Consider the following 21,570-nt stretch of genomic DNA (forward strand, 5'->3'; position numbering starts at 1 on the left):
CGCCGCGGCTCTCTTAAGTTCCAGAAAGCATCAGAGCCTGGAAAGCAACCCTTTTTTATTTTTTATTTTTTAAAGTATAGTAGTGTTTTACTTTGAAGGGTGTGATAGGAAGTCTTATTTGGGCTTGTTTTCTTTATTCCTTAAAGGCCAGATTAGGAACTGTTAGGATGCATCACCACAGGTGCCCAGATTTACACACATTCTCACATCATGCCACAAAACAGGACTGAACACAGGTAGAAAGGAGTATTCAATCTGGCTACAAACCCATGGGTGGGGAAGAAGAGGCACTGGGGAAGGGACAACAGTGGCATAAGGACAAAAGCCAAGTTGGGACCATGGGCAGCCTGAGCTGGGGGGGGGCAACCAGCCCACGGCAGGGATTGAAGCTGGATGGGCTTCAGGGTCCCTTCCAACCCAAGCCATTCTATAGCTCTGTGAAATGCACAGAGGTTGGTCAGGAGCTGGGGGTGGGCTGGTGGCAACTGGAGAGCTGAGACCCTGCAGTAATCCTTCAGTGTGAGAACACTGGGTCCAAAATAAAGCCCTTATGTATAGGTGTGATTGTGGGTGTTATGGAAATGAGAGGATGGAGCTATGGCACAAAAGGGAGCCTGGAGGGGATCTCCAAGGAGCTTTTTTCCCCCTCCATGTCCCTAATGCCCTTGTTATGGGGCAGTGTAATATATGGTCCTATCAACATGAAGAGCTGCTTTAAAAATAAGTAGGGTAAATGGGCTTGAAGGACTCTTGCACGGAAAGAATAATGTGGGTTTACACAGAAAATGTTATGTCTGGTCTAACCTAAAATTATGCAGCTGATTTGCTTGATTTATAAGTAAAGCAGGTCCAGAAGGGTGGCTGTGCTCTACACCAGCAAAATTCCTTTCCTGTAGTCTCAGCGGATGCAACCTTATACTGTTCACATATGGGCTCTGCTCCTCAAAATACCACAAAGTGTTCTGATTTGGCAGACAGCATTTGTTCTCATCTTATAGAAAATTCTGCCAGAATGGGTAGGATTAAGAATCACCACATTTCTTGTTTCCAGTTAGTCTAGGACACAGAAGATACTCCAAGTGCTGAAATATGAGTGCTTGGATATAACGTTCACATTATGCATTCTGTACGCACTAAGTAAGAAACACAAAACTTGGGCTTCATAGCAAACATACAGAAGTTTAAAGAATTTTCTTTTTCAGCATTTTCCCCCTAGTACTGAAGAAATGACTTCACTTGATGATTACATCTCAAAATCAGGAAATAGCAGACCAGACAATGATCAGCAGTTTTTTAAAACAGAAAAAAAAAAAAAAGTCCAGTGGATTTTTTTTTCTCCTCCTTTTCTTGTCCTCTGCTTTTTAAACCTTCAATACCTGTACCATTGCCCTCCACTCCAGCCTCATTTTCTTCTTTCTAAAGGCTCTCAGTATTTAAGGGCAGGTGGCACAAAAGAACAGGCTGAAGCAAGTGGCAGTAGCATGAGCACTGTGCTCCTGGTGCATTTGTGTGCATGCAATGTCAGCATCAAGCCCAGCCTCAACTGCCTCAGGAAAGCCTCCAGACATACACAGAGAGGTGCCAAGAAAATTAAAGGTCACGTTGCTGCTAGGAGGCAGCCTTTGGCATTCTCAGATGCACTCGGGTACCACAATGCTGTCCTTTCTTATCAAGCATGCTCTGTGTGCAGGAAGCTGAAAAGTTCCCCATCCAAACTAGGGAGTTTTTTGGTTGCTTACAGATCTGCCTTGCTCCTGTCACCCATTTAAGTCAGCAGTCAAGAACACAGTTCAACATCCTTTGTTCTGCCACAAGCAGCCATACCCAAGCTGCGTCCTTCATGGCCCAGTGGCAATTGGCTCACACTGCAGTGGGAAGCTTATGGGCTGTGATGCAAAGGAGATCTTAACTGCACAGCACAAACAAAATGTGCCAAGGTGCATCAGAGCAGAGGTTCTTATGCTTTGAGCTGGCTTCCAGCTGTCAGTGCTTGCACAAGCACTGCGGCAGTGTTTCACCACCCTGAGCACCAGGAGCCAGCCCATTTTGGAGCAGTGCCATGAGTTACCACATCCTGCTGCACTGCCTTCGGCCAGCTGTTCAAGCTGCATACTGTCATGCTAGAGGATAAATACTTTCTGGGGTGATGTTAGTGATTGATGCTCTTGGAAGTGGTAAAATAGACCATAAAAACAAACCTGACCAGCAAAATCAAAGAGAAAACAGCTCCCAGTGTGATGGCAACCGTTCTACCTTCGGATTGAATTAGATCAGTAAGTGTTAATATAATTGGACAAGACTTCTTACCACTCTGCCAGTAGAATAAGCTGAGTCCGGGCTAGAAGGCAGTGCAAGCTGTGGCCAGACAAGCCAACCACAACCGAGACAGCCTCTGATTCTTCCCAGGAGCAGCTGTTTGAGCTGGGAGAACACGATGCTTGCCAAGGCCAAGGTAGAGGCCAGAGGCACCTTTCCAAGCAGATTGAGGTTGCTGCAACAAGAACTTTGTGCTCCTGGGCTCAAAACAGTGGTAACATCTCCCATTTTAAACTGCTGTTCCTGCAGCGCAGCAATTAGTTTCCCATTGATTTCTCCAAGCATCACGAGGGCCTGGTTCCTGTGACACAGCCGCATCTGCAGCCATTGGGTTTGCTGCACAGATGTGCTGTAGCACTTCTGGTCCCCTTCCAAAGTCTAATCACAGCAAGTTGCTCTCAGCAGAGCTGATTTCGTTCATTTGCAAATGCTTTCACACCTTTTGTCACACAATGTGTATTAGCCCAGGGTCATGGTTCAATTCCCAGCTCATGCACTTGAGAGATACATCACCCGGAGCGGGACTTAACACCACAGCTTTTGGAAGATGTAAGACATCATTTACACCCATCTCTCCCTTCCTGAAGAGCCCCTGAAGGAAGAGAGGTGTCCCTCCCTCTGCTGACCATAGGGGGAGCTGAATCTCCAGTATTGGCCTTTCATTAAAAAAATACACATATATATATCCCAGCGTGCAGCCCAGAATCGGTATTGGCTCCATTCCCCTGCTCAGCACTCAGACCTCACATGTGGAGGAAGAAAGCAACATGGATTAAATAATTAAGGCCCCTGGATACTGTTTCCCCATAAACGACAGATGATCACAGAGGAAAAACACTTCCTTAAATATGATTGATTGCTCTTGTTGGAAGAACCAGGGAAAAGAAATCAGACAGGAATACTCTCCACCGCTCAGCTGAGGATTCAACAAACACTATAGCTTCTGCATTTAAATGAATGATGAATCGCTTGTAAGAAGTGACATGTCAGTGAGCATGTTACTATTGATTAATCTCACACTGGAGAGTCTTTGTAGCCTACTGTTCTGTAAATCATCCACAGAGATCAGAGATTTCTGTCTAACAGGCTCCTAAATCATATCTTCCTCGTCAATCTTATCAACTGCTTGTTTAATTGTAAAAATGTAAATAAAATGCAGTGGGAGTTGGCTCCACGCCTCACAAGTTACACATCAGTTCTAAAGGGAGAGGAAGAGGAGCTTCCCCAGCTGCACTCAGGGCTTTTCAGGAACCACTACAACGCAAGGCAAAGTCTGGCCCTCCCAGAGCCACATCCAACCTCAGAGCACAGCAGCAGGTTGGCAAGCACCATGACACACGTGTCAGAGCCTCCAGGATCTCCTTCTGCCTGAGGATCCAGCAGCAGCTGAAGAGCAAGTTGCCCTGGAACACAAAAACTGCAACAAAGTCACACATGGCTTTGTTCAGCACTCTCAGGACAGCCCATGTCTTTGTTCACTGTCATCACCACACCACAGCTATGCTCTCAGTGACATCAGGGATTGCGAGCAGCTGTTTTACTAAAGGACATGGGTTAGTGGTGAGACTCAGTAGGTCTGGCTCGTGGCTGGAACGGGTGATCTCGGTGTTCTTCCCCGGCCAAAATGATGCTATGAAAGTCTATACCAGCATGGGCATCTCTGGTCACCCATGTTAATGGAGCATGCTCCCATAGCCAGCCAGCCAACTCCAGCCACACTGGTAAATAAAACATCACACTTTCGACATTGGGATGCTCAGCAAAGTAATTGGATGCCCAACACAAAGGGTAATCTGGTAATTACATCCCAGCATGCAAACAAAGACATTGCTGATGATACTGCACATTGAAAAATTGATGGCTAAATTGAAAAGCCTCATGTTGGTGCATGTTCATGTCCTCTGGCTACTCCTACCTCTGCAAGCCCAATACAAGCATCTCCTCATCAGATCTCAGGACCCAAGGCTATGAACAACCCTCAGAGAAGCACACAAAGAATGGAAGATCTTCCAGCATCTCTCTGCCTTGTTGGCTTTTTAGCAAGCATAGTTTTTTACCTCAAGGACTTAGAAAAAGCATTATCATAGAAATAGAAGTTTTCTACAGTCAGACCCAGATGCCCAGCATAAAACAACCTTGCAACAGAAAGCCACAGGTCATGTCTCACTGCAGGACCTGCAGTGTGGAGAAGCAGGAGAATGGATACTGGGAATGACCACAGCTTCCCAGGGGACCCATTGCCCCAGGCAGCACAACCCACCTGCAGGGAGAAGCAGGGATGGCTGGAGTGATCTAGGACAGGTCAGTCCTAAGGTGCTCACAAGAGGTTCAATCAATGCTCCTCAGAGGCACAAAGCAGGTCTGGGTGCACCCCAGAGCAGCAGAGATGGGGAGACAGAGCAGCAACCAAGGCTACAGGGCAGGCTGAGAAACCCAGCCCACCTGAATGCTAGGCTTACCTGTGCTCTGGTGCCTGGGAGCTGGTGGGTCCCTCAGGGTGGCTGCTCAGGGCCCCAGAAGCCCATCAGGCTCTCAGCTTTGCCCTGGGACACACCTGTCCCTTCAGTCCTCCTGGGCAAATGGTTCCCATGGGTAGGGTCTTCCTAGGCAAATTGGTGACCACCAGGTCTCTTCATCTGGACCCCATATAGATGAGCATCAAATAGTGACCCCCTAGGGGATCTGCTCTCCAGGATGTTCAGGCCAAATAGAGCAGCATCAGGGCTTGGCCATCCACATTTTCACCCATTGTACTTTGGGAGTCTGGGTGGGGAAGCCATGGGCCAGCACAAACAGGAGTCAAGCTGCATGGCTCAGTGCTGGAATAACCCTAGGATTCCCATGTCCTCAGAGACCAGCTCTCCCATCCCAGGCCTGCCCACACATTCCCTCATTGTGCACAGACTCATCATCTCACATCCTTACGAGCCCTGTCCCAGCAAAACAGCACTCAAAGCCTGTGCTCCCAGCAAAGGAAACACAGGGATCAGAGCCAAACCAAGAACTGGTTTGACACAACCATCTCTCACTCCTTGAGCTAGCAGACAGACTGTTCTCATGAGATCCTTGTCCACAGCAAGAATTATCTGTGACTCAGAATGGGACCCAGAACCTCTATAGGCTGTCCTTAGGAAGACTTTCTCTCCCCCTTCCCACCTGCATCTAGATGACCCCTAAAACTGGTAGTCCTAGGGTGAGGAGAATTCGCGTCTTGCCAGTTCCCAGGGGTATTTCTGGTGAGAATCTGTCCCCTGCTGCCTTCCAGAGGTGCACGTGGCATGTGCAGAGCCATGCCAGCACCGTGCAATGGATGTATCTCAATGCAGTTGTTATTCTACCTCCATTCTGCTTACATTTGGGCTCAGCCTTGGGCAGGATGACTGCCATGGCCAAAGTCCACCTGATGTCTCATCTTGGCAGACATGTGGCTGGGGGCACAGCGACCTGGTTGTTGTGCCCATCCACGCTGCGCTACCCTGCCAACAGTACAGAGATCTGCAGGACCCACAGGTGTGCTCCCTGCTGGCCGGAAAGGTGGGGACAGCCAGGCTTGGGATCTTGTCTCAGTTCTGTCTTCACTACTGCCACACAATAGTTTCCAGGCTGGTCTTCAGGGTCATAAGCTGCTGTACGGACAGATGGAGCAGAGGGAAGGATTCACTTCAAAGTCACACATCAAAGCTGGGAATTAGATTTTCTGCATACTGATAGAGTTAAATAAATGCTGTTAGAGGGAGATTAACATCATCACCATGCAGCATTGTCTGGGATAGGCAGCAGGTCCTATCAGCCTCCAGAGATGCCTCTCTTGCTCTGCTGGCTGCGGAAAGACCCTCAGAAGAACAAGAAGGACATCACACCAGCGGATGTTAACCAAGGGGCTTCCCTCCACCTAAAATACTTTTCGCAGCTTCCCCCACCCTGCTGCCGCCCTTTGGCAAAGCTCAGCTGATTTCCAAACCCTCTGCTGCTGGGGGTTGGTGCAGAGGTTTAATTATTTGCTTTTCCTTGGGTGTGTGGCATGAGGACAAGGAGAGAAGGTCAGGTTCTGTCCTGTCTCCCTTGCTTCCCCATCTCCTGGAGCCCAGCATGGAGTGGTGGTCACTTGGGGGCTACATCTGCCTTCTCTGCTTCTCCTTCCTGAGCACAGCAAGAGGTAAGGGGCATCGCGCGGTGGGTCCATGCCAATGGACCCTGCAAATGACCGTGGAAGGAGAGGGATGGCAAAATCTGGGGATGGTGGAGGTTCTCCCTGGGGGGAAAATGAAAGCCAAACCTCAACAAGTAGATCAGATTCACAGGAGAGTTTAGAGTTTTAGAAAAGAGATCAGACTGAACGTGTTATGGCAAAGGTGCCACTTACCCCAAATTGTGTGTGTATTAGGAACAAGAGTGGTGACCCTAAGTAATTATGAGCAAATCAGTATAATACAAAGAGGGGCTTTGGCCCAATGCTGCCCCACATCTTCATTTCACCCTATCACAATGTCAGCAGTTTAATTAAGAATTAGTGGGTCTGTACAGCTACTTATCTGCTCAGGAGGGGAAAAGGGAAAACATAAGATATGAGGAGTACAGCCGCTTCTCTTCTCCCAAAAACAAAAATCACATACAAGTGTTGCCCCCAGATTAATGCCCTTTACTTTAATGAATGTGCACAGCTGAAAAGCCCCTACAAAACATCTCTCCTGGCCATGGGCATCCTTAAAATTCTCTTCAAGATTAAAAAGTCTTTCTATGAGTTTTGCCAAAAACTCAAAAGTCTCCAAGTAGTGCCCCATGCTTGGCTGTGGTTTATGAGGCAAGAGTGGAAACAGAGCCAGGAACCAGCTGCCACCCGGCGAAAACCCACATTTCCCTTACCCACCTGTACTTCTGAACTGGGAAAGCAGGGAAGAACAGCACAGGTGTAGCAGAACAGCTTTCTGAATTGTCCCTGGAAATTTGGGATGTGAGAAGAACCCAGTGCAGCTCATAATTATCCTTAGAGATCAGCATGTGGGGAACATGGGGACCAGCGGCCATGGCTGCATCCCCCTGACGCTTGCCATGTCCCCAGGCAGCCCATGGATGCTTTCCTTCCAGCCGGGCACGTTGTACTATTACCACTATGCCCTGGCCGTACAGCTGGGTCCTGTGGCTGGCCTGTCCCCATCTGGGGGCTGGCTGCGGGCACAGGCTGTGGTCAAGATACATCAGCTCCACAGGGACCCCATCAGGGATGACCTGCTCCAGCTGCAGGTACGGCAAGCAGTGATGTTGCGTTCTTTTTCCTCCACAAAAATGCATAGCAGTTTCACAGCAGACATCCTTGCCTTTTGCTGTCATAGATCCAAGACCTGAAAGCCCAGCAGGAGCCTGAGGGTGCTGGAGGTCCTCCCATGGACATTGCACTGAACAAGAAACTACAGTCAGATCTTGAAAAGCCAGTTTTCATCTCCTGGAGCAGTGGGAAGGTCAGCTGGAGGCTTTCTGCAAAACTTACTTGGCTATGGAGCCCATTGGAGCTCCTCATTCTGTATTCCCATCAGGTCACAAGGGGGAGAACGAGGTGGTGGGTGCAGCAGTACAGAGCTCTTGTGGTCCAGTATTACCTCATCCTCCAAAATGGTCCCAATGTTGGGATGTGAACTTTGGGTTGCAGGGGAGATGCCTTTCTACAAGGAGAGCCATTCCCAGAGCCTGATGCCAGGTCTCTCCCTCCCAGATCAAAGCCCTGTATGGGGATGAAACAGAAAGCACCCTGATCACCAACCTGAAGCGAGGAGTTATCAGTCTGCTCCAGCTCCAGGCCCACACCGGCACCATCGTGGAGGTAGGGGTGGTAAACAACAATAAGAATGAGCGCGTTTACCAAATCATCTTCATCTTTCCAAGGGAAAATGTCCACCAGCATTTCTGTTAGGTGGGATTTATCTGTGTTTCAGGAAGATGCCTCTGGAAGCTGCCAGGTCACATACACCGTGTCCAACCACTCCATAGTAAAGACAAAAGATCTTCTCAGCTGCACAAAGCCGAAAATGGGATATGCCTCCGTGAACAAAGCAAGTCCATTTCTGTGGTGGTGTTGGCTCAGCTTATGGCTAGCATCAATGAGAGCTTGCCCAGCACTTCCAGCTCAAAAGCGTGGGAGGAGCTGGGAGATGGCGAGAGGAACGGTTGATCTCTTTTCCTTCTTGTTTTCCCTTTTTACAGATGTTTGGCATCCAGTGGCAGCCCTACAGCAGAAGCCTTTACGTGGTGAAGGACAGCCTGCTGCAGTCAGTGCTGGCAGAGGAGAGTCACGCACTGTCCCTAGTCTTGAGGTCCACCACTGGAGTCAAAATCAGCTCAAGGTGAGTGATGTTGCCATGCAAGATCCCGAATTGGGCACATGATGAACATACATCTATGGAGATAAAGCTATTTTCTTCATGGAGGCCACATCAGACACCTCTTGATAGCTTTCAGCTGCATCTCCTTCTTCAAACCTCCATGATCCCAACCATCCTCCAAACAAGGGTGTGAAGGATGAAGTACCTCTCAATGGTTTCCTCTGTCTCAACAGGCAGGAGCTCAAGTTGGTGTCCTCAACGTCCAGTCCTTCAGGGGCAGCTGAACAGAGCCTTGAGAACATGCTGGCTGGCATGGAGGGACAGCACCAGCCCCTGGCAATAGCCAGTCTGCCTTTCAGGAGGGGCTGCACCCACTGCCCTTCGGTTGGTGGCTTTATGCATCCCCATAACCCTCCATGTGTTCAGCCCCTGGCTGTGGGATATGAGGTCAAACCATTGATATCGTACACAGCTAACACATCCAGTCAGTTTAAACACATCGCAGATCTGAGCTCAGGAAATCCAGTCGCACTGACAAGGACCCATACATCCCATAGGGTCACTTCCACTCCTAAATGTTTCCTGAAGTATAAACATGATTCCATAATCCAAGATGTAAAAGGAAGTGGCTGAACTCCACCAAACATTGTCCTTCCAGCTGAGAGCCTATCTGAAGACCTTTGACAGTCGGCGTGTCAAAATGGACATCTCGAAGGCAGCAACTACATGGCAGTTCCAGAGGTTCATCCAGATGCTGCGCGGTGCCAAGAAGAGAGATGTGCTGCAGCTGCTGAAGAGAGCACCTGAGGAGACACTGTGAGGCTCCCCATAGCTAGCCCTCCAAAAGGGGCTTTCTGCACCAGTAAATACTGTGCAGGACCACAGCACGCGGGGTTGCTGATGGCACCACTGATCTCGCTCCTCTTGCCCCAGTCCCTTCATGGTAGAGGCAGCAGTGGCGGCGCAGTCAGTGCCAGCCTTGGCAGCTCTCTCAGACTTCCTGGATTTCAGCAAGAAGCCCAGGTCCCTCCTGGAGACATTCCTGTACGCAGCAGCCTTCTCTCCCCGGCCTACAAAAGAGCTGCTGCGTTTGGTGCTGGTAGGTGGGGATATTCCCTCCAGAGAGGCCTGAGCCCAACATTAAATCTTGCCCACCCCACCAATTTTCTCTCGTAGCTTTCCTGGCAAAGCCTCCCACCATAGGCACAATGTACAGTTTTCAGCCAGTATACTACACTCATTCCTTAAAAGCAAGGTTAGCCAATGAAAACTTCTCAAAAGGCTTTGGTGACATCATATCATCAGACAACAAAGTAAATTTTCTGTCTCTCCACAACTTTGAGAACTGACTTTTCATAGCTTCCCTCAGCCTACCCCTCGAAAGCCCAGGATGGGTCCTCCTACCCTTTCAGTCCAGAAGGAATGGCAAAAAAATATCAATACATAGATTTATTCTATAGACTAAAATATATCTGTAGAAATAGAGCTTCCTATTTATATGATTGTTTTACATGCTTTTAATGGGATGCTGCCAATGAGAGTAGTGCTCCTCAGAGGATAAGCATTCAGCAGAAAGTGTTTTATGTCAATGTATTACAAACATTGAAAGCTTAATTAGAGCTACTGAAAAATTTTAACCCGCCAAGCCATGCACATCCTCCCTTAAAGGCAGGTAAGAACTAGCTTTTCCTTTCTTCCTGATAAATGCTTTGAAATAACAGCTGAAACATTCTCCTCCTTTCTCCTTTGCCCCATTTTCTCCCATTCTATAATGCTCCTTGCTCTGCCCAGGACAAGCTGGATGGGAAGCAGATGGTACCTGAGGTCCGGGACACAGGGATGGTGGCCCTGGGCTCTCTGGTTGGCAAGCTGTGCCGGCAGCAGCTGTGTGGGCTGCAGGTGAGTCCTGCAAACTCAGCTCAGGTCCCTCAGCCTTCCAGCTCCTTTGGGGTTACCAAAACTTCCCCTCACCCTCACCTCACTCTCCTTGACTTCTGCTCCCTTGTCAAACCCAACAAGGAGGTGGAGCACAGCATGGAAACCATCCTCACGGGGCTGAGAAGTGCCGAGAAGGAGCACGAGGCAGTCACCCACCTGCTGGCCCTGGGGAACACACAGCTCCCCAGCACCATCCCCACCCTCCTGGAGCATGCAGAGAAAGGTCCTACAGCCGTGGCAGCTGCAGCTATCAGCTCCCTGCGGCAATTCCCTGCCCAGCACATCACCAGCGAGGTACCCAACATACAAGCTTGTCTTCCCCTTGGGGTCCTTGCCACCACTTGCATGCCAGGACCTCAAACTGCCTCTCAAACTGCCATCTCACATCAGGTGAAAAGAGCAATGAGGAAGATCTTCCATGAGAAGAGGAAGAGCTACGAGAAAACGTGCCGCTTGGCTGCTGCAGAAATCCTTTTGGATAACACACCCTTGCCCATGGATGTCATCAACATCTTGCTGGCTGCTCACCAGCTGGGAACAGAAGCAGCAACTTTCCTGTTGCTGAAGGTGCAGAGCAGCCTGCATGCCAACCACCACCCAGCAAGGTAGATTTTGCTTTTTGTCCTTCCCAACACTTCAGCTGTAGCTTTTGAGCTGTGGATCCAGACTCATGTTTTCAGCAGACCTTGGAGGTCAACACTGTGGCCTGTGGTGCAGCACACAGTGTGTAACCACATTAATCTCTCTATCTGCACAGAACAAACCAGCACTAACAGTTTTCAGAGCTAAGCAGAAGTTGCACACAAATATTCAGATGGTTTATCCTAGTTTATAGAGGAGAGGGGAATTCCAGGATAGCCTCAGACTATTCGTTTCCTTCTTTGCTTGCATTGTCAGCAAATAGCTCTGAAATTTGTATTTCCTTCTTTGTACAGTTCACTCACATTTTCCTATCCTCGCAATCTTTTCATACCATATCCCTCTTGCTTCCAGGAAGATAATGAATGACATCATGAGAGACCCTCGGATAAACAACTACAACCACTTTTCGAAAGCTGGCATCTCCTCCTCCTTCTCAGGACCTCTGACAGGTGACATCACAGAGACACTTCCTCCAGCAAAGGAGGGCTGGTGGGGAAGGGCAGGTTGCAGCAGAGGCCTCAGCTTTCAGGAAACACCCCCAAAATCTTGGGTTGAGCAGTCTCCAGCACCACCCAAAGTTGGCCAATTGCTACTACCAGAAGTTTGGCTCCTTCTGATGCCCCTGCTTTGAGCTGAAAGTGGGTTAGACCACACCATATCTTTTCCCATATCTTGCTGATTTGAAAGAGGAACATCAGCTGGAAAGGAAGCCAGGAGTAGGCTGTAGGTGGGAGCTAGTTATCTCCCTGGTAAGTCAAAATATTTAGCCCCATTCCTTAGTTCTTTCAGTATTTTTAATAAGCTCTTTTACTGAGCTTTTAATAAGCTCTCTTGTACTGAGATTAAAAAAAAAATCATCAAACTTCAGAGAAACTGTAGCAATTCATGCTTGCTAAATATCTGCCTAAATCTTCACCCTTCAGCCCCCATTTCAAATTATCTCAGCCTAGCTTTGTAGGGGACACGGGGAGGCAAAATATTCAACATATGCAAGAAAAACACTGCACTGCCTCATCCCTTGCTTATAGCCAGAATGGAAGGAGATGGCACAGAGATTTCCTCCCTGAATAACTTAGCTTCATCAGGTAGCTCTGTCTTTCAGCCACCAAGGAACTGCTCTCCACCTTCGGGCTGGACCTGCTGTTTTTGGAGAGTGGGTTCCTGAGAAAGAGCGTCTCCGACTTCTCACTGCTCAGCCATGACTGGCATCTTCGTGCAGCTCAGGTAAGAGACAGCAGTGGGTTTGGCTTCACCACTCTACCCAGAGGACCCCACTGCTGCAGAAGTCACTGATGGGTAGCCACGCTCTGAAGAAGATTGCCTACCCAAAAGGGTTGGCCAAGGGTAGCAGCTCAAATAGCATCACGGTGCCTGAAATGGACCCCTCAGTCATGCCCTGTGCAGCTCATGTCTCCATTTCTGTGGTCTAGGTCACTATAGAAGCACAAGGGATGGAGTCAATGCTGGGAGAAAACACCTTGGAAGGGGAAGAGGGGCCAGAGCTCATGGTTGGGATGTCTGCCATCTTCTTCGATGTCCAGTTGCGGCCAATCGTCTTCTTCCAGGGATATACAGACTTAATGGCCAAGGTTCTGCTGAGCAGTGGGGAACCCACAAGTGTGGTCAAAGGGAACCTCCTGCTAATGGACCATCACCAGGTACTGGTGGGATGAACTGTCTTTCCCAATACTGGCCTCAAGGCAGGTCCATGGTAATGCCTAGGGAATCCCACACCTAAAACCTGCTGGTAGATACTTGTCCACCATGGCTACACATCTCAGATCAGGATGGCACTGCCACAGGTCTCCAGCGGTTTGTAAAATCCTCTCCATTTCCCAGGTCATCCCTCTGCAGTCTGGTCTCCAGGCAGTGGTCAAACTTCAGGGTGGACTTGGGCTTGATATCTCAGCCAACGTGGATGTGAACATCTGGGAGCAGGAACTGAAGACCAGTGTTAACACCAGGTGAGAAGGTCCAGGGATTCCATCACTCAAGACAAGGGTTTGTGGAGTTGTCCAGTGCCCAGAACTCAGTGCCAGATCTTCACTCTCCCTTCTTGCAGGGGAAGCCTCACCATTGATTTCCAGGCAGAATTGGATGCTCCTTTCCTCCAAACCACCCTGAGGAGCCAGATAGAGGCAGAGACTTCGATTTACTTGGACACCATCCTGAGGTTTTCCAGCAGCCCTGTGCTCATGTGCCTGCAGCTGAGGGAGGGGCAGGTGCCCTACAGGTAAGCTCTGGATGCAGGCTGCAGTTGGGGCCCATGTAGTACCAGTCAGTGATTATCCCACACAGTGGCTGACAGAGCTCTTCACCAAGTGCAGACCATACCTGTCCTCAGCACCAAAAAGAGGTGCTAAGTCTGCTTTGTGTGGGAACCACTTATTCTGCCACTTATCCCTTGACTCCAGACATTGCAGCAGTTCTTCTTCATGGACACTCTTGAAATATAACAGCCTCTGACAGCTTTTACTGGAGGCACCAAACGCTCAAGAATCAAAGACATTGTACACAAAAAAAGAGATTGAAGGAAATCCACTCGCAAAGCAGATGCCAAAGGCTGGGAGAATAACAAAGATTTAATGCATGGCTGCATAACACAGGTTTAACATATATAAGGATTAATGTATATAATGAAAATGTCTTATGAGGCAATAATACAGACACTACATTCAAGAAAACATTGTCCAGAAAGAATTTGGACAGTCTTGGTGAGAACAGTGGCATGGCAGTGTGTCACACAGAGCCCCATGCAAACCCTCTTCCAGCTACTGCACTTCTTATCACAGGTTGGGTGGGAGCAACCCAGCCAGTGAGGGATCCACACAAGGGATCTGTGCAATGGACAGCAAACCCCATATCCCCCTCCCTCATCCTGCAGGGCAGGGAAAGGTCTCATCAATCACATGCTTCCTCTAGAACCATCATGGAGGTGCCCAAGTTCAGTTTGAATGGGGCCCTGGTTAGTCTAATCTGGTGGAGGGCAATCAGGCCACAGCAGGGGGTTGGAACTTAATGATCTTTAAGGTCCCTTCCAGCACAAACCATTCCATGACTGTGTGCTTTATAAGGAGAAGGACTTCTTGGGGACCAGAGGGAATTAATGGGAGATAAAGGTCCTGCATGCAAATAGGTGTGTGAATAGCCAGCCTGGTAGGTGGATAAGGTCCTCTACCACCATCACAGCCTCCTGACCTCCTGCTTTTCCCTTGTTCTAACAGAGAGATCTTCACCATCTCCACATTTGCTGGCAACCAGAGCAGCACTGTCCGAAAAGGCCGGCAGGGCACCATGCCTGCCCGGGAGTTTGCCCTGCACCAGGCCAACTCCGACATGTGCCACCTGCTGCTCATGGCAGAAGAGGGAGTGTAGGAGACAAGAACATACAGGACAGGGCTACCATATCCCTGCCTGCCATGCACCCTGGTTCTCCATGAGCCGGCCAAACCTCTGCCCATCTCTGCCACAACCAGATTGCTGTAAAAACAAAACAAAACAAAACAAAAAAGTGAAATGAAAGCACCAAAAGAGGTAGAGGAACTGCTGCAGGGCAGCAAGAGGCACCCCTTGCTTGGAGCCAGGATCTTTTCACCTTTTAGTTTTTTCAACCTGAACTCTTCTCCTTCACGGGCATTGTCTGAAGCTAGAGAAATCCATATAACAAACCTTGTGATACACAGCCTTCTTTTGCAAATAAGTTTCTGATAGCCCAAAAAAGCATGCTACAGTCTGATAGTCCGTCCATTTATTAAACATTTGGAATGGAACATCACATCTGCAGCTGGCAAGGAGAAAGTTGCCCACAAGGGAGTGAATAACGTCACCACACATTAATGCACAGTTTTGAGGCTGCCAAAGAGTCCAGGAGCATGGAAAATAAACACATTTCTGGAGGAGGTGCGAGTTGGTTTTCTTTCCTTTGTTTGGTTTTTTTATTTATTTTTATTTCTTAAACACAGCCACATAGATATTCATCCCAGAATAATCCTCAGGGAGAGAAAGCACAGCAAGACCAAACACTGCATAACCTGTTGCCAATTATTGTATGTTCTTTCTAGTGTAATTGAGTGTGTTTGCATCTATTTGCATATGAAGGCAACCCAGCTCTATCACAGCTTAGACCTGCTCCGTTGTTCCTGCCAGGAAGCTGCACTTTGTTGCCAGGGATATGGCCAGTGTCACAGCAGGCAGCAGGGATGAGCCCAGGAGGGGAACTGCTGGGATATCAGTGAGGTCAGATTTGTGACTGATGCACGAAGATACAGAAGGAAAGCAGAGGAATGTGACCCATAAAGCTTAAGGAAAGCTGGACAAAAACCATCAGGAAACTTTAAACGCAGAGAGTCTACCCAACAGCAAACACCGTCTGTAGGATAGACCAGCAGTCTCAGTCCTCATCTCAAAGCAGGGAGAAATGTGATAAAGACAGAGCCAAAAAAATGGGAACAAATAGGGGAAATCAGAAGATGGGGTGGGGGCTGTGGAGCAGGGAGTGGCTGCAGGAAAAAAGAGCCATGAGATGTTTCATGACCTTTGGCATATCCATAACAGCTCTGCCTATCCCCCTCAGTATGGTGATCCTCACCAACAGTTCCTGCTCTCACACAAGATTTTAGCATGGAAGAGAGAAGAATTGGGTGTTTTGAGACTGCACGGGACAAAGACACAGGAAGAAAACACTGACCCTAGCATAGGTAGCATGCAGAACTTGTCTCAAGTCAGAAAAACTCAGCTGGGCAACCATGTGGTTCAAGCTGTGAGTACAGGCTGCCAAAATGTTTGGGAAATTCTCCATCCTGTGAGCATTTGCAATGAATTACTGGTAGTTTAGTCCATCTTATGGGGCAAATGTAGTTTTGGGGCTTAGGTGCAGAGGGCAAGAGATCAAGAAGCTGAAGTGGTCCTTTCTGAAACTGAGGTCTTCCCAAAAAGCCTGGACAAGTACTACAGGCTGTTGGTGCTGGACAATCATCTCTCAATGCAGACATTATTCAATCAGAAATGGAAAAGTCAAACCACTGGGGTCACATCGCCATCCCATCCCTTTCTTCCTCCTTATGGAAGCCAGACAATACCAGTAGACCGGCATTTTGCTTGCACATGAGGGGTAAAAATCCACCTATTGAGTGATGGCTTCTGCCTAGAGCCTCTTGTCTTCTTTTTGATCCAAAGTTTACATACTAACAGAGAAGCCTCTGGCCCCTCTTATCATCTGAACAGCAGTTCCCCTTCTCCGCTCCTAAGGGCAGCGGATGGAGATAGGATAGCCTCAAACCCACGTGCTGAAGGCAGTGTTCCAGCAACAAAGTGATACAGCAGCTTCCCTTTCTCTTGATATTTGGGATCTTTTGGTGACAATTTATGAAAATCACAATTATTTTGAAGTAAATATTGTTCTGCTGTTTTGCTTTCTCCTCCCAAGTTGGATTGTTATCAGGCACAAACACAGAACACCTCTCCTGCACTACAGGGAGGCTCACCAGGGAAAGCAGCACTTCATTCCTTCCTGATAAGAATATGCCTTTGAAATATCTCAGTCCTTCTTTCTATTTGGAAATGCGCTTTTCAGAAAAAAAAAAAAAAAAAAAGGGACTCTGGGATTGTGACAATGAGGTTTAGAGTAGCACAGTCTCCTGGGTTTGTCTGCTTCTCCCTGAAGGCACTAACATTATGCACTTAGGTTATGCACAGAAACGAAAGCAATGTGGTTTTTTTTTTGTATTTTCTCTTTGACTTTTAACATTACCAGACATAGAAGTGAAGAGCAGTTCCCATAGACACTTCCAGCCAGCACAGCATGACCAATGCCACCCCAAAGCTATGCTTCCCAGAGATCTGCTTTTTAGTTCTGTATTCAGAGATCCCCAGAGATGCATAGCTAAATACTGCAATGAGGCTGAGATAGGGACACAAGGCTCCTCCTGCTTCTACCAACCCCTGGAGCACCTTTAGGGATGAGAGCAGCCCTACAGAAGGTCTCTACAAGGCAGGGGATGCTGCCTTATTCTCTCCTTCCCATTTCTGCAAAGGTATTGGAGACTATCCAAGACTTGGCTTGAGAACTAAGCTTTCCCTACACCAAGGCTCTGCTGGTTACAGGACAATCTCATACAGAACCAACCTCAAGGACACAGAAAGAATCTGACCCGGGTCTTGCCCTCGGCTCTGAACAGGGGGATCCGGGTGACCGTGAGGAAGCAGCCCCTATCTCCTTGTACTGCTCCAATTGCTGCCAAGCTGCTGATAGCCAATGGCTGAATAAGAAAAGAGGCAGTACTAAGCCTCATTTTCCTCTGAGCCCCACTTGCTCCCTGGGGAAAGGGCAAAAATAGGGAGGGTCAAATTATCACCAGCTCCTCATCAGGATTTGGGCATTTTACATATTTCAGTTCTATTTGCTTGGCTGCTGTAGTGCATCTTCTGGAGCAACTGCCCTCCCAAGAGTGTCCTAAAGCTTTACAATCAGAAATGATGGGTGTCCAGAACATAATCCAGAAATAGGGGAGAGGCATGGCTGGGAAGATCAGAGGGTGCCAGAACACAAGCTTCCCCTATTGCTTGAGGTGCTCCCACTTGACAGCAGCTGCTCAGCTCCCAGGGCCGCAGCAAGAGGCTAAACCTATGGCAACCCCAGGGAGCCCCTAGGAGCAGCTTTTCTGCACAGCTCCCCATGCCTTGTGTGTGGAGCTGCAGATCAGCAGTGACCTCCAGCGGCTGCTGCCAAACCCGACTGAGGTGTCAGGGCAGAATCACGGTGCTGTGCCATACAAGGGCTGGGTGCGTATCTCACTACTGGCACCCAGGTCCATAAACTTTCCTCTTCCTAGCACAGTCCCACTCACTCAACGGGATGATAAAACATTACCTGTGCATCTACTGCAGCTTTCTGTACAGACAAAACTATGCCAAAGACAGCGTGCACAAAACTGAGCAGCATATGTGTGAGAAGATAGACAATGCACAGGAGATAGGCACTACTTCATAGTTGCACATTTAAAGTGTTGGGGCAGATCTCTTATCATTCACTGCTTTTCAATCCTAGGCAGCTAGTAATAAATAAAAATAAAATAAAAACGTATCAGCATTTCCATGGCAAATCCACTCACCAAATCTCCCATGCAGTTCTCAGGCATGGAGCGCTAAGGGAGCAGCAGTGTGGGTGGAGATGCTCATGTACCCACTGCAGCAATCAGTAAGCAAGTGGAAAAGCTGTAAGGTGTAACTGAGCACAGCTGTGCCCACAGGAATGGTGGTGGCATGAAGTTATCCCTGTGGGGACTAATTAGGACTGAATAAAGTAGGTGAGGAGATATTAAGGAGTGGCTTGAGGAGTTATGGCAACAGCAATCACCATCGTGACTTCTAAGGAGCTCCCATAGGAAGAAGCAGGATTTTCAATAAGCAGGGCTTCCAGCATCTTCAACTGCCACACAAGTGCCACTGGTCGCCTTTGCCAATCTGGGTGTGCAGCCATCGTCCCCAGTAAATCATCCAGGCTGGGAGCCACAGAAGTGTCATATTTCAGCCACATCCCATCTGTAGCCATCCCCAATAAACCACAGTGCAGTGAGTGCTCATTCAGAAGAAAACATACCCTCTTCCTCCAGCCCCTCCTTCTGCTCGCCTTGTCCTTGAGCACTCTTCATTCCCAGCTCCTATCTGTGGCACGCTCCTATAATCAGGTGCTGTCCTTCATGCCTGCTATAAAGGCAAAAGGAGATGCTGTGCGTGCATGCAGGCTGGCAGCCCTAACCCGTGACATGCTGCAGGCCATCATCAAGCTGTCCTGCGGCATTGCCCACGACCACCTCCGCAAGTTGCCTGGTAAGCACCACTCTCTCCCCACGTCCCTAGAAAAATCATGCAGAAATGAGGATGCTATGCTCTGAAAGTTCCAAAGGAGATGCTCGGGGGAGAGACTAAAGAGATTGAAAAGAAGATACTCAGAGGGCCCTGAAGGAGATGCTAAGGGGGTCCTAAAGGAGGGAGTAAAAGATGCTGAGAGGGACTGCAAAGAGATGCTAAGTGAAAATTGTAAAAGTGATGAAGTTTTCAGCTGGGACCTGGTTGGTTCAGCCAATACTGATGCAGCTTGTTTCCAGATCAAATGAGTGCATGCTTTTGCTTTTCATGGCATACATCTTCCTCAGTGGTCACTAGCATGTTTCTCCCCAGGCCTGAAGACAGCAGCCACCGCGGTGATGCAGGAGCTGATAGATCCCTACTGCCTGCATTCCGAAATTCCTTCTTGTATCCAGAGGCTCATGGGGAAGGATGCTGGTGAGCAGCCTGTGCGGCCCTGACCCTTGGACAGTGCATTCCTCAGCCCCACTGCAATGAGGGATGGGGAGGGATGAGCCATCAGATGCATTGATTATTAGGGGGGCAGAGCTGCCTTAAGGATGGGAGGTAACGGTCTTAATTTGTGCCAAGGGAAGTTCAGGCTGGATACTAGGGAACATTTATATTCAGAAAGAGTGGTGCTGTATTGATGTCCAGGGAGGTGATGGAGACATCATCCCTGGAGGTGCTGCAGAGCTGTAGAGATGTGGCACTGAGGAACATGGGCAGTGCGCAGGTGGGAGTGGACTGGGGTTGGGCTGGGTGAACTGAGAGGGCTTTTCCAACCTGAATGATTCTATGATTCTGGTCTCTGGGCTACTCTCCATCACTCCAGTAGCTTAAAGCATCCCTAGTGTTGATGGGGATGCTAAAAGGTGAATGAGCTGTAAAGGCCACCAGAGCATCTAGTGGAGGTGACAGCCACGTACCAGGGTTTGGTTTGATGTCTGTGGCTGCAGACCCCACCAACTCACTTGAAGATCCAAAACATGGTGAACTCACCTGGCATGCACTGCTGTACCCACACCCCATCCCTCCACATGCATGCAAAGCTGGGCAGAGGGGGTGGATTTTTCACACTTCTCTGTGTTTCCACCCACTCCTGAAGCCAGGTGCATAGAGCCCGAAGCAGACACGCAGCCCTCCAGCACGGACCTGTCCTACATCCACCAGGGAGAAAGGGCCCTGCAGCGAGCGCTGGGCATCCTGCAGCAGCCACACTGCTGGCAGCCAGAGGCCGTGCCGGTAACTGACCTGACCCCGTGCACCTCACAAACCCCACAGCAAGGCGCGGGGTGCAGCCCTGATGTGGGTGCTGTGCCTGCAGAACGCAGAGGCTGCCATGTCCAGCACCGCGCTGCCGGGGCTGGGCCGCGTCTTTCGGGCCGAGGCGGTGCTGGCGGTGCCTGTGGGCAGGCTGCAGGGTGAGCTGTTTGAGCGGCTGGAGGAGATGCCCCGCTGGAACCCCAGCCTCAGCCACGTGGAGGTAGGCAGCAGGACTGCCGGTGGGCATGAAGACCCATTGAAATCCCACCGTACTCAATGCGTGTGCCCTGCGGGCCCGCAGGTGCTCTGCCGCCCAGGTGAGGACACGCTGGTGACGCACGAGGTGACGGCTGCCAGCCCAGTGGGACGCAGGGACTTCGTCAGCACGCGGCACCGCAGCAGGACGCGGGCAGCCATCTACCTGGTGGGCACCACTGCCCACCTCGAGCAGCCACCCGCACCACAGGGCTGCGTCAGGTAACACAGGGCACAAAATGGCAGGCTGTGGGGTCTATGGGGAGGAGGTCTCACCTCCAGGCCTGCTATTTCGTGGCGTAACCACCCTGTCCTGCAGGGCTGAGACACGGCTGAGCTGTATTGTGCTGCAACCGCTGCCAGGCAACCCAAGCTGCACACGTGTCACATGGCTGCTCAGCATGGACCTGAAGGTAAGCAGCGCTGTGGCAGTGCCCCGTGCTGGCCCAACGCCCATCATCCTTCATGTATTTCTCTCCCCCAGGGCTGGATCCCCACCTCGGTCACCAACCGCGTCCTGCCACAGTGTCAGGCCAAGTTCATCGGGCACCTCCGCCAGCACCTCTCCTCCACTGCCTCTCTCTGACCCCAGCACAGTTATTCATTTGTGGAGACGTAGCTTTACATTTCTGTGTGTGTATATATATATATATATATATATGTACATGTGGATAGGATTTCCCATCCTATGCAACCATAGAACCAAGGCAGGCATCGCTGCAAAGCACAGACAGAAACCCACCTTTCCTCTCATAGCTCCTTCTGGAGCCATGAAGCATGACTGCAGCCACTTTGGGGGGCTTGGAGCCTATATATCCCAGTGGCTTTGCTTATTTAACGGAAAGATAAAGCCGCTTGCAAAAGCCATGTGAAACCCTGGCTGATAAATAGGAATTAAATAAAAGACAGAAGTGGCAGCTTACTATGGAAGATCCCTTTCAATCACACGCAGGTCATATGTTCCCATACCATACTATTCCCACACTCTAAATAA

General features: G+C 49.4%; 2 protein-coding genes and 1 long non-coding RNA gene across 5 annotated transcripts; all 3 read left to right on the plus strand.

Annotated features, from left to right (window-relative positions):
- Positions 1 to 6,382: 6,382 nt before the first annotated feature.
- LOC122175497 (microsomal triglyceride transfer protein-like) lies at positions 6,383 to 15,089 on the plus strand. Of its 3 annotated transcripts, XM_042863218.1 has the most exons (18): positions 6,383 to 6,472; positions 7,376 to 7,557; positions 7,647 to 7,772; positions 8,024 to 8,131; positions 8,244 to 8,360; positions 8,512 to 8,651; positions 8,864 to 9,014; positions 9,289 to 9,446; positions 9,564 to 9,729; positions 10,422 to 10,529; positions 10,650 to 10,862; positions 10,959 to 11,173; positions 11,562 to 11,659; positions 12,313 to 12,434; positions 12,641 to 12,868; positions 13,050 to 13,174; positions 13,273 to 13,443; positions 14,435 to 15,089. In XM_042863218.1, the coding sequence occupies exons 1-18, from the start codon at positions 6,406 to 6,408 to the stop codon at positions 14,583 to 14,585; spliced, it is 2,646 nt and encodes an 881-aa protein (XP_042719152.1). In that variant the 5' UTR covers positions 6,383 to 6,405; the 3' UTR covers positions 14,586 to 15,089. The 3 variants fall into 3 exon arrangements, with proteins under 3 accessions (XP_042719152.1, XP_042719150.1, XP_042719151.1); XM_042863216.1 differs by lacking the exon at positions 7,376 to 7,557; XM_042863217.1 differs by lacking the exons at positions 7,376 to 7,557; positions 8,864 to 9,014 and having other exon boundaries at positions 8,244 to 8,651.
- Positions 15,090 to 18,967: 3,878 nt separating this feature from the next.
- LOC122175498 lies at positions 18,968 to 20,201 on the plus strand. Its single transcript, XR_006177420.1, has 3 exons — positions 18,968 to 19,037; positions 19,389 to 19,493; positions 20,164 to 20,201. It is a non-coding gene; the product is annotated as an uncharacterized LOC122175498 (long non-coding RNA).
- On the plus strand, positions 20,202 to 21,190 carry LOC122175455 (steroidogenic acute regulatory protein, mitochondrial-like; the record flags this gene model as incomplete). The annotated part of the gene is made up of 5 exons (XM_042863142.1): positions 20,202 to 20,294; positions 20,383 to 20,541; positions 20,623 to 20,798; positions 20,896 to 20,989; positions 21,061 to 21,190. Coding segments are annotated over 5 exons (624 nt in total), but the record flags the coding sequence as incomplete, so codon positions are not given.
- Between the last annotated feature and the right edge of the window lie 380 nt (positions 21,191 to 21,570).

Source organism: Lagopus leucura, unplaced genomic scaffold (assembly GCF_019238085.1).
Source record: "Lagopus leucura isolate 7727_CA_CO unplaced genomic scaffold, USGS_WTPT01 Super-Scaffold_739, whole genome shotgun sequence".
NCBI classification, from domain to species: Eukaryota; Metazoa; Chordata; class Aves; order Galliformes; family Phasianidae; genus Lagopus; species Lagopus leucura.

Excerpts from the sequence above, each read along its gene's own strand:
- LOC122175497 (XM_042863218.1), top strand. The coding sequence starts at position 6,406 with ATGGAGTGGTGGTCACTTGGGGGCTACATCTGCCTTCTCTGCTTCTCC. Across the intron at positions 10,863-10,958 it reads CCCAGCACATCACCAGCGAG|GTGAAAAGAGCAATGAGGAA; the intron begins GTACCCAACATA and ends ATCTCACATCAG. Across the intron at positions 12,435-12,640 it reads GGCATCTTCGTGCAGCTCAG|GTCACTATAGAAGCACAAGG; the intron begins GTAAGAGACAGC and ends TCTGTGGTCTAG.